Below are 13142 nucleotides of genomic sequence, written 5' to 3'. Positions count from 1 at the left end.
CGAAAACTATAATATATTACATATATTATATATTAAATTAAATTAATACTCAAAAACTAATCTCCGCGTACTCCCCGAATAATCCCCGATTTTTAGACAACTCGCTAGGCTCCAACCAACCGCCCGACTCACGCCTAGCGTAATTTCGAACATGGGATACTACGCAGTGTATATTCACCTAACCTAAGTATCCATAAAGAGATTCTGACACAGTCCTTTTCTGTCGAATTAAAGCTCAATTCCACCACAACAATAGTAACTTCAAAAACTAAATATTACTCCTTTTTTTTGTCATAGAAACTAAATATTACTCCATCTTTCCAAAATACTCTAAGTTTTAGGCTATGCACAGTTATTAAGAAAATTGTTTTTTATTTTTAAAAGTATGACTAAAATATAAATTTAAAACTATTTGACTAATTACAAAAAAACATTATAAAAATCATTGGTTATACAGTTTTTGATAAATTAAAAAATCACGTTAAAAATGAAAACATCATATATTTTGAAACGTCAAAACTTTCTAAAATTTCATCTCTTGTAAAACGGAGTTGAAACAGAGGGAGTTGTATTTAATTCTTGTTAATATTTTTCCCATATATAGAAGGTTCAAAATAAATATCATGGGTTTTGCTGTCTTCTCCCTTCCCCAAACCGAACCAGTGTCATGTAAAAATCACTAACTCACGTCACAAGTCATAACCTGAAAATCCATTCTGCTTCTTTCCTATTCTAGATAAGAGTCTGATTATTTTTTTTGTGTGGATGCTACAGAGATGAATAGAAATGGCTACCGGAGAAAACAGAACCGTGCCGGAAAATCTGAAGAAACACCTCGCAGTTTCAGTTCGAAACATTCAATGGAGCTATGGAATATTTTGGTCTATCTCTGCTTCTCAACCAGGGTACATCTCTTAATCTCCTTTAGCCTCTTTCTCTAAAGTAAAAGTTTTATTTAATTATTTTATCAGTATTTTTTGAGTTTATGTAAATAGAATGCTGGAATGGGGAGATGGATACTACAATGGAGACATTAAGACGAGGAAGACGATTCAAGCAGTGGAAGTCAAAGCTGACCAGTTGGGTCTTGAGAGAAGCGAGCAGCTTAGAGAGCTTTATGAATCTCTCTCGCTCGCGGATTCCTCAGCCTCCGGTGGCTCTCAGGTCAGTAGACGAGCTTCCGCTTCGGCTCTCTCTCCTGAAGATCTCACCGACACCGAGTGGTACTACCTAGTATGCATGTCTTTCGTCTTCAACAATGGTGAAGGGTAATTCCGTCTTCATTATAATCCATCGCAGCTCGCACTAAAAGAAATATATTAAGAAAATATGTAATTTATATCTAGTTAAAAACTAATATAAATGTAAACTCTTGCAAATTTCCAAAGATCAATCTATTTTTTGGTGATTGTAAACTACATACTTCTAGATTGGTTCTAAAGAAAACTATACTTCAAGATTTGTATTAGAAGTCGCAAACATTTAATGTTTACTTTTGTCAACCTCAAACATTTAATATTAAAATAAAGAGTATTTGATTTTGTCTCCTAAAAAAAATAAAAATTAAAAAAGGACAAAAAAAATTGTTTATCATAGTCCTTCTTAAATTATCATCTTCCATAGGAGCTATTCCTCCGACATTGAAAGAGTTTGATTGTTACAACCGCAATCTCTAGAATATATGTTTGTGTGTTTTAGAAATGAGTTAACCTTTAAAAATAAAGTCAATACGGTTCATAAACTATACTAGAAAGGCGAAAACAAAACGCCAATTTGGTTTGTTTCATAAAGGTTAGTTCCGTCTTTTTAATGTAGAATAACGGGAGGAGCATTAGCAAACGGAGAACCAATATGGCTATGCAACGCTCATACCGCCGATAGCAAAGTCTTCACTCGCTCTCTTCTGGCTAAAGTAAGTTTTTTGAGTTATTTTTTGCTACTGGAAACGCTAACACTATACTGAAAACGTTCATTTTCATGTGGGGTTTTACAAAAAAAAAAGAGTGCTTCGCTTCTGACAGTAGTTTGCTTCCCATTTCTTGGAGGAGTCTTTGAGATTGGCACAACCGAACATGTAAGCCAATAATTTTATTACATTTTCTTTTTTTTTTTATAAAATGTTTAATTGTAATTTATAAAATTTAAAAGAGATATTTAAATTCTTTATTTTGTTAAATTAATTTAGATTACAGAGGACTTGAACGTGATACAATGCGTGAAGACGTTATTCCTTGAAGCTCATCCTTATGGAACTATATCAACGAGATCTGATTATCAAGAAATATTTGATCCTCTAAACAGCGATAAGTACATTCTTGGAACTGAAGCTTTTCCCACAACTTCTACAAGTGGGTTTGAACAAGAACTAGAGGATCATGATTCGTTTATCAACGGTGGTAGTGCGTCTCAGGTACAAAGCTGGCGGTTTGTGGGTGAAGAACTCAATAACTGCGTTCACCAACCGCTTAACTCTAGCGATTGCGTTTCCCAGACGTTAGTTGGAACAACCGGGAGAGTTTCTTGCAATCCAAGAAAGAGTAGGACTCAACGGTTAAGTCAAATCCAAGAACAGAGTAACCGTTTGAATATGGACGATGATGTTCATTACCAAGGCGTGATCTCGACGATATTCAAAACAACGCATCAGCTCATTCTTGGACCGCAGTTTCAGAACTTTGATAAGCGGTCAAGTTTCACGCGCTGGAGGCGGTCGTCATTATCAGCAAAAACGTTGGGAGAGAAGTCGCAAAACATGATAAAGAAGATTATTTTCGAGGTTCCTCGGATGCACCAGAAGGAGTTGTTGTTACCAGACACACCCGAAGATAACATGTTTAAGGTTGGGGATGAAACCGGGAACCACGCCTTGACCGAGAGGAAACGCCGAGAGAAGTTGAACGATCGGTTCATGACGTTGAGATCAATCATTCCTTCGACTAGTAAGGTAACGTTAATCCAACACTTTGCTTTAATAGTGTTTTGTATTTAACTCTAACGACAAAAATTAACTAATATATAGAGCCAGCTCTGAAATTTTGAGGACTATAGTCCAGTTAGTAAGAGTTTATCTTTTCAAAAAAAAATTAGAGGTCTATGTAAATCATTTTTAAAATGTTGGGACATAGACTCGAAAACGTTTTGTATGTGCATGTTATGAAATACTATGTTTTGAAGGAGGTAATCTTATCTGTTGTTGTTTATCAGATCGATAAAGTGTCGATTCTTGATGATACGATTGATTATCTTCAAAAACTGCAAAGACGGGTTCAAGAACTGGAATCTTGCAGAGAATATACCGATACAGAGATGCGAATGCCTACGAAAAGGAAGAAATCGGAAGATGAAGATGAGAGAGCATCGGCTAATTGTTTGAACACCAAGAGGAAGGAGAGTGATGTGAATGTAGGAGAGGATGAACCAGCTGATACCGGTTACGCTGGTTTAACTGATAATCTAAGGATCGGTTTGTTTGGCAATGAGGTGGTTATTGAGCTTAGATGTGCTTGGAGAGAAGGGATATTGCTTGAGATAATGGATGTGATTAGTGATCTCAATTTGGATTCTCACTCGGTACAGTCCTCGACCGGGGACGGTTTACTCTGCTTAACCGTCAATTGCAAGGTACAATCATTAACATAAGTTTAATAATTTTATGTTACTCAACCGGAATATGAGTAAACCGAAATTGATGTATATATGTTTCAATGTTGATTGCAGCATAAAGGGACAAAAATAGCCACAACAGGGATGATCCAAGAGGCACTTCAAGGAGTTGCATGGATATGTTAAAGACTTCACGGTTTAGATTGACAGAATTAGTTTTTATTCTGTTTTGGTTTTCCGATCTAATGTACTCAGTGATTCAAACTGGATTTTGTGATTTTGAATTTTTTGAAGATCATTTAGAATTCTGGTAAAACCGAATTCCTTTTGGTTCATAACGTAGACGAATATTAGGTTCTTACTTCACAATACTATGAAATTAAATTATGAAAATCAAACCCTAAGGACATCTCCAACCCCACTCCATAATTTACTCCAAATTGAGAAATTGAGTGGAAAATGGAGTGGGAAATGGAGTGATGACCAAAAAATAAAAACATTACTCCATAAATAGAGATGCCGGAAAAGTGAATAATAATATTCTAAAGATTGCGAATAAAAAATAAAATAAAAATAAGAATGCAAATCTTAACTAGTTTAATGTTTGACCATATTAGAAATATTATATCATACTTCGGGAATTTTTAAGAGATATTAAATAATATATAAATGATTAGTGTCAATCCACTTATTACACAAACTGATTTTAAGTTGAAAATTCATAATAAACATGATTCTTTCAAGGAGGCCTATGATTAAACTCAAATGTAACATGGTATCAAAGCTCATATCCTAAATACCATATACCCCTAATTAATTATAATCCTTTCGACTGGGTTTAAAAGTCGTATCTAACTATATATGTCGTAATTAATTCGTTCGGCCGAGTATAATTATTCTAAAGTTCTGAGATTTCTATCAGATAAGAATCATCATCTCAAGGAAGGATATTAAGAATATTATATCCCATATCAAGAATAGTAAAGGAAGTTAAGTAGTATATAAAAAGTTAAATTCAATCCATTTATCACCAATTGATTTTAGGTTGGAACTCCATGATTAAACCAATTCTAACAGACCAGAAAAGAGTTTATACAAAAATATAAAGGGAAAAAAATTTTAGTCCAAAAATGATGAATATGTCATATTAAGCTAAACTCATATATTTCATGTCCTATTATGCTAAATATTTTCAAAATGGCAATAGTATCCTTAATTCAATTAAAAGTTTGAAACTACAATTAACTAAACAGTTGTTAAAGATTAAAATATAATTTTTAATAAAAGTAAAATAAAAATATTAAAAATCCCCAAGCAAAACAAAAACTAAATGTCGAAGTTTTTTGTATTTTTAATATTAGAAATATTGATTTTTATTATTTGTTGCTAGCAAATAAAAAACTATAATAAAAATATTACACAAATATTTATAATATGTGATCTACGTAAAATATTAAAAAAAATATTAATATTTGGAAAGATTCAGTTTTCTAATATTTATTAAATCAATTTTCAAAACAAAAATTAAGAAAATTGTGAAAATATTGATTTGTTATTATTTGTTACTAGAAAAATATTGATTTTTTAAACTAAAAAATATTAAACATTCTTACTATTATTTTTAATTTAAATACAGATTTTATAAAGCACAAGTTTTCTTATTTTTTTTTTAAAAAAACGATTTAATAAATATAATGAAACTGAATATTTCCAAATATTCGCTTCTGATATTTTCGGAATTGATTATCATTATCCGTAGAATATTTTTTCTACAATATGTAGAATACATTAAATATGTTTGAAATCGATTTCTACTATTTTTTAGATTTACAGTAATGTGTAGATTCAAATTTTTACAAGTTTTAAATTTATAGTAATGTGTAGATTCTGATTCCTATAGATTTTAGAACAATAGGTTAAGCACGGAATATATTTTCCAAATATATTTAGATTACAATTATTTACGTATATCACGTATTTTTCAACATAGTAGATTTAATGAAAAAAATATATTACATTTTTTTACTGTGTAGAATGTCAATTCTATTTTCTGTAAAAATATATGAAATTATGATTTAAACATATTTAGAATTGGAAAAAATACTAATAAGTTGATATAGGTATTTTATTAGTAGTTATTTTTGATTTTTTTTATTTGTTAATCTATTTATTTGATTTATTTTGAAAAATACTAAAGAGTATTAGAGACAAAATGGTACAAAATAAAAATTAGCATATTAGGACATAGTTATCATTTTTAGCCTAAAAACAATTTTCTCAAATATAAATAGATTGAAGATAGTTCTATATCTATATTTTTTTAAACACTTCATAATTATGTTATTACAAAACTATGAAATAATACATACGACTTTACAGACGACAATTCGACATATCTTATGAAGATTTATTGTATCATCTGAATTTTTTTTTATAACTCTGGTATTTGGGCAGTCACATTCCCAACTATCCCTCCGAAAGGGGTCCAGCGCTCCAACAGAATGGGTGTTAAATCCGTTATGGCCAAGATTCGAACCCGGATGGCGGGCAGACAGCTGTACCTCCTTTACCACCAAGATACAAGCGCTTGGTTTGCATCATCTGAGTTACCATATGAAATCTACGCTTGACAGTATTTTTATGCCATAATACAGATCTTTTATAAATCGTTTTTTCAAAAATTCACATAATTTTATCTTTTTCTAAACTTGAAATTCAGACTTCCTGATGGAGAATCATTGGGGAATCTTTAGTTAAATCACTCCACTAAATAGGCTTCCATTCCATCTCGATATTCTTTTGGTATTTTTTGGAAAAAAAAAAATTGCATCTAACGCCACTGGAAAAAAGTTGTAATATATATATATATATATATAGGTTGGTGGTCCAAAGCTGCTAGAAAAGTGTTTGTCCACAATGCCTTATTAAAAAAGAAGTAAAGTCATTTCAAATAATTGCATCTAACGCTTTGAGAAATTGAACATGCGTTAACATGAACTTTTTCCATAAAAAGAAGGAAGAAAATCTAAGCACAAGAAATTGGATTGTACTTGGATTTCGTATGGTATCACAAGAGATCTAAGCACATGAAACCTTTTTATTGGTTAAGCAACAAAACGTAAAGAAATTGGATTGTACTTGGATTTCGTATGGTATCACAAGAGATCTAAGCACATGAAACCTTTTTATTGGTTAAGCAACAAAACGTATGAATCCAACGGGTATATGTAAATAAGGCAATATGTTAATAACTATTCCAATAAAGTTGTATAAACTCAGTAATCTATCTTATCAAAACAAAAACATTCTGTTGGATCTAATATTTATTTTGTAAGTTTTTAAATTAAATACACATTTATACTTTATAGTTAAACATACATTAAATCACTTTATGTTCCTTTCTTTATACTACTATCCATGTTTCCAAATAATATACTTATTTCTTTATACTACTATCAATGTTTCCAAACAATATATTTATTTTTTTATACTACTATCAATGTTTCCAAACAATATATTTTTATACTACTATCAATGTTTCCAAATAATACAATAATTAATCTTAGTTATTTTATATCTATCATTTTCTCTTTAAATTTTGTAGAAACGTTATAATTTTAAAGTTCACTATCATAAATTGCAAAATAGTGAACTTTAAAATTTCGATTATAAGATTACAAATTATGAAGCTATTACAATTTAAATCCAATTAGATTACATATCGGTCATCCATCAGTTCAATCGGTTAGTCTCGGATTTTAGTGATTTTTTAATATTAATATTCACTAATAGGAGAATATACTAATGAAGATGCCGGAAAAGTGAATAATAATATTCTAAAGATTGCGAATAAAAAATAAAATAAAAATAAGAATGCAAATCTTAACTAGTTTAATGTTTGACAATATTAGAAATATTATATCATACTTCGGGAATTTTAAGAGATATTAAATAATATATAAACGATTAGTGTCAATCCACTTATTACACAAACTGATTTTAAGTTGAAAATTCATAATAAACATGATTCTTTCAAGGAGGCCTATGATTAAACTCAAATGTAACATGGTATCAAAGCTCATATCCTAAATACCATATACCCCTAATTAATTATAATCCTTTCGACTGGGTTTAAAAGTCGTATCTAACTATATATGTCGTAATTAATTCGCTCGGCCGAGTATAATTATTCTAAAGTTCTGAGATTTCTATCAGATAAGAATCATCATCTCAAGGAAGGATATTAAGAATATTATATCCCATATCAAGAATAGTAAAGGAAGTTAAGTAGTATATAAAAAGTTAAATTCAATCCATTTATCACCAATTGATTTTAGGTTGGAACTCCATGATTAAACCAATTCTAACAGACCAGAAAAGAGGTTATACAAAAATATAAAGGGAAAAAAATTTTAGTCCAAAAATGATGAATATGTCATATTAAGCTAAACTCATATATTTCATGTCCTATTATGCTAAATATTTTCAAAATGGCAATAGTATCCTTAATTTCAATTAAAAGTTTGAAACTACAATTAACTAAACAGTTGTTAAAGATTAAAATATAATTTTAATAAAAGTAAAATAAAAATATTAAAAATCCCCAAGCAAAACAAAAACTAAATGTCGAAGTTTTTTGTATTTTTAATATTAAAAATATTGATTTTTATTATTTGTTGCTAGCAAATAAAAAACTATAATAAAAATATTACACAAATATTTATAATATGTGATCTACGTAAAATATTAAAAAAATATTAATATTTGGAAAGATTCAGTTTTCTAATATTTATTAAATCAATTTTCAAAACAAAAATTAAGAAAATTGTGAAAATATTGATTTGTTATTATTTGTTACTAGAAAAATATTGATTTTTTAAACTAAAAAATATTAAACATTCTTACTATTATTTTTAATTTAAATACAGATTTTATAAAGCACAAGTTTTCTTTTTTTTTTTTTAAACGATTTAATAAATATAATGAAACTGAATATTTCCAAATATTCGCTTCTGATATTTTCGGAATTGATTATCATTATCCGTAGAATATTTTTTCTACAATATGTAGAATACATTAGATATGTTTGAAAATCGATTTCTACTATTTTTTAGATTTACAGTAATGTGTAGATTCAAATTTTTACAAGTTTTAGATTTATAGTAATGTGTAGATTCTGATTTCTATAGATTTTAGAACAATAGGTTAAGCACGGAATATATTTTCCAAATATATTTAGATTACAATTATTTACGTATATCACGTATTTTCAACATAGTAGATTTAATGAAAAAAAATAGATTACATTTTTTTACTGTGTAGAATGTCAATTCTATTTTCTGTAAAAATATATGAAATTATGATTTAAACATATTTAGAATTGGAAAAAATACTAATAAGTTGATATAGGTATTTTATTAGTAGTTATTTTTGATTTTTTTTAATTTGTTAATCTATTTATTTGATTTATTTTGAATAATACTAAAGAGTATTAGAGAAAAAATGGTACAAAATAAAAATTAGCATATTAGGACATAGTTATCATTTTTAGCCTAAAAACAATTTTCTCAAATATAAATAGATTGAAGATAGTTCTATATCTATATTTTTTTAAACACTTCATAATTATGTTATTACAAAACTATGAAATAATACATACGACTTTACAGCCGACAATTCGACATATCTTATGAAGATTTATTGTATCATCTGAGTTTTTTTTTTATAACTCTGGTATTTGGGCAGTCACATTTCCCAACTATCCCTCCGAAAGGGGTCCAGCGCTCCAACAGAATGGGTGTTAAATCCGTTATGGCCAAGATTCGAACCCGGATGGCGGACAGACAGCTGTACCTCCTTTACCACCAAGATACAAGCGCTTGGTTTGCATCATCTGAATTACCATATGAAATCTACGCTTGACAGTATTTTTTATGCCATAATACAGATCTTTTATAAATAGTTTTTTCAAAAATTCACATAATTTTATCTTTTTCTAAACTTGAAATTCAGACTTCCTGATGGAGAATCATTGGGGAATCTTTAGTTAAATCACTCCACTAAATAGGCTTCCATTCCATCTCGATATTCTTTTGGTATTTTTTGGAAAAAAAAAAATTGCATCTAACGCCACTGGAAAAAAGTTGTAAATATATATATATATATATATATATATATATATATATATAGGTTGGTGGTCCAAAGCTGCTAGAAAAGTGTTTGTCCACAATGCCTTATTAAAAAAGAAGTAAAGTCATTTCAAATAATTGCATCTAACGCTTTGAGAAATTGAACATGCGTTAACATGAACTTTTTCCATAAAAAGAAGGAAGAAAATCTAAGCACAAGAAATTGGATTGTACTTGGATTTCGTATGGTATCACAAGAGATCTAAGCACATGAAACCTTTTTATTGGTTAAGCAACAAAACGTAAAGAAATTGGATTGTACTTGGATTTCGTATGGTATCACAAGAGATCTAAGCACATGAAACCTTTTTATTGGTTAAGCAACAAAACGTATGAATCCAACGGGTATATGTAAATAAGGCAATATGTTAATAACTATTCCAATTAAGTTGTATAAACTCAGTAATCGATCTTATTAAAACAGAAACATTCTGTTGGACCTAATATTTATTTTGTAAGTTTTTAAATTAAATACACATTTATACTTTATAGTTAAACATACATTAAATCACTTTATGTTTCTTTCTTTATACTACTATCCATGTTTCCAAATAATATACTTATTTCTTTATACTACTATCAATGTTTCCAAACAATATATTTATTTCTTTATACTACTATCAATGTTTCCAAACAATATATTTTTATAATACTATCAATGTTTCCAAATAACACAATAATTAATCTTAGTTATTTTATATCTATCATTTTCTCTTTAAAATTTTGTAGAAACGTCATAATTTTAAAGTTTACTATCATAAATTGCAAAATAGTGAACTTTAAAATTTCGATTATTAGATTACAAATTATGAAGCTATTACAATTTAAATTCAATTAGATTACATATCGGTCATCCATCAGTTCAATCGGTTAGTCTCGGATTTTAGTGATTTTCTAATATGAATATTTTTAAAAACATAAATTGAATTGTCAGATCTCCGGATTAACCGTATAATCACAATCGGGTTGAATTTAAAAATACTGGTTTAAATGCAAAAATATTTTAAATACACACTCTTTAAAATTTACCAAAATATTTGTTAAATTATTAGTGAAATTTTTCATCGTAAAATATTCCGCGCTTCAAAAGCGCGGGTCAAAATCTAGTTAATATGTAAAACTTAAAATGTAACATGCATAACGATACAACTATATCATGTATAAGTTAGACTGTATAGCATGTGTATATCCAATCTTAGTCTATGATACAAGTCTCATGTTATGTATAAGTTCGAGCCAAAATACATTGGGTGTGGTTTAACCAACACTTAGTTGGTCTAGTGGTTGATCTTTTTTTTGTTACCAAAGGCATTTATGTAAGTCCAAGGAAAGATCCACGGGTTCGAATAAAGTTGGGAGCAGAACCCGGTCTTAGCCGTGCCTTGAGTGGATTACGATTCGGACAATGTCCAGAACTCCAGATAGTACTTGAACCTCCTGGTTAACAAAAAAAAAATATTTGGTTTCGATAAAAAAAAACATTTGGTTCAACTGGTTAGAGTTACTGCTAGAGTGTTACATTATCATTGTTTCATTTTAAGGGAAAACAAGGGTGATAAATATGATTGAAAACGATTCTAAGGCTAGGGAGAAAAGACTAAGGACCACTACTCGGAACATCCTACATAAAAAAGGTACAAATCCGATTATCAAGCATAAATTAAAATTGTGCAAACCTGCATATATCATGTATAATTCTAGTTATAACATACATAAATATGACTGACACAACATATATACAGTAAACTTACACAAAACACATGAACAGAGTTAGTTATAACTCATCCTTAACATCTTTAATATATATAAATTTAGGGAGTTATGATTATATGACCTAAAACTTGAAGTTAAATACAAATGTAACTTGTGTTTTTATTTTTAAAATTTTCATTTTGCACTATTTATTCTAGAAGTTTAAATTATTCACGAAAGTATCATTATTTTTTTTTGTTTTTTTGAAATGAATGGTTTACTCAATTATCCTCATTTTCGTCAAGTACAATATTGTCATTGTCATCAATACACCGAAAACACCATGAACATTCAATTTCAAAATTTTAAATGCACTTAAAATCGAGATATACACAAACATTTCTCTTTCATTTTCTCACTAATTTTATCCCAAAAGCTCAACATTCTAATTACAAAATTGGTGAGATTATTGGAGTCACTCAAGTTCTTGATTTTTTTGTCAATAATGAATAGGTATTTTCTGTGGTGAAGTTTCGAGTGTTTGAAGAAATTAAGTAAAGCATCTCACGGGTTCAAGGTTTTCGTGCTGGGGAAGCCTTCTTCTAGTTAATACTAGGTTAATTTTGCGATTGACTATTTTGTATATTTTAATAGAAGATTTCTATTAAAAAATCAAATATCTGTAAAACTTCAACAATTTACAAAACTAACATGCTTATTAGATAAGTAAGCCAATATATATAAATGAATATATTTTTTAGAAATCTGCTCTATAGAAGTTTTTTTGTAAATTTACAATTACAAAAATAACATATAAAAAACTTTTATAGAAGTCTTGTTTTATGAAACTTCTGTAGAAATTCTCTACGTCAATGTTTATTAATTTTTCATTTTCTCCAAATTTAAAATAATTTTTAAGATTTTCTTGTTAATACATAATTAAACTTTATTTCAACTATTGCTTCATTAAGAAAATATAATAGTTATATCAACAAATGAATTAAATTATTGTCAGATTATCATCTAATAGACGAAAACTGAGACTAATGAATTCATTAAATAGTCTAGGACTTTTTGTAACCAAACACAAATAATATAGCTATCACTTTTTGTTGACATTGTTCATTCGGATATCTTGCAAGCTTTGTAACAGAAAAAAAGATATCTTGCAAGCGATTGCAAAAACTTGATTGGCGGAACATTAACATAAAGATTATGCTCATTATTATCCGATCAATATTTATTAAAAAATATTTAAGTTAAAACATTTATAAGATGCTAATGTCCCGCAAATTTTATTTACTTAATGCTTTCATATGGAGCTTTTACTAACACATATACAGTTAGAATACATAAAAAATTAAAATAATTATATATAATTAATTTAGTTTTATTTATTAATAAAAAGTATTTTCATAATTAAAAAGATAAATTTGTGCTTTTAAAATAAAATATTTGATTAAATATATTTTTTTTTAAAGAACAATATTTCACATTTAAAATATAACATAATTTATATAATTACACATATCATTCAGTATATTTAATAAAACATAAAATAATATATATTTTATATTGTATATTATAAAATAAACATATCTATATTATAAATTATATGTCATATATTAATTTTTATGATAATATTATATATTAATCATT

The 13142-nt window shown here is 28.1% G+C and overlaps 1 protein-coding gene across 2 annotated transcripts; it reads left to right on the top strand.

The window, feature by feature from the left end:
* The first annotated feature begins 602 nt into the window (after positions 1 to 602).
* On the top strand, positions 603 to 3919 carry LOC108824417 (transcription factor EGL1). Of its 2 annotated transcripts, XM_018597840.2 has the most exons (8): positions 603 to 669; positions 775 to 905; positions 996 to 1268; positions 1816 to 1912; positions 2003 to 2074; positions 2186 to 2944; positions 3205 to 3621; positions 3718 to 3919. In XM_018597840.2, exons 2-8 carry the CDS (start codon positions 787 to 789, stop codon positions 3787 to 3789), a joined length of 1809 nt encoding a protein of 602 aa, XP_018453342.1. In that variant the 5' UTR covers positions 603 to 669; positions 775 to 786; the 3' UTR covers positions 3790 to 3919. The 2 variants fall into 2 exon arrangements, with proteins under 2 accessions (XP_018453342.1, XP_056849874.1); XM_056993894.1 differs by having other exon boundaries at positions 655 to 905.
* The last annotated feature ends 9223 nt before the right edge of the window (positions 3920 to 13142 follow it).

This window comes from Raphanus sativus, chromosome 9 (assembly GCF_000801105.2).
Source record: "Raphanus sativus cultivar WK10039 chromosome 9, ASM80110v3, whole genome shotgun sequence".
In the NCBI taxonomy this organism is placed as follows: Eukaryota; Viridiplantae; Streptophyta; class Magnoliopsida; order Brassicales; family Brassicaceae; genus Raphanus; species Raphanus sativus.
The sequence above is the reverse complement of the archived record's forward strand: the minus strand, read 5'-3'. Positions and strand labels throughout refer to the sequence as shown.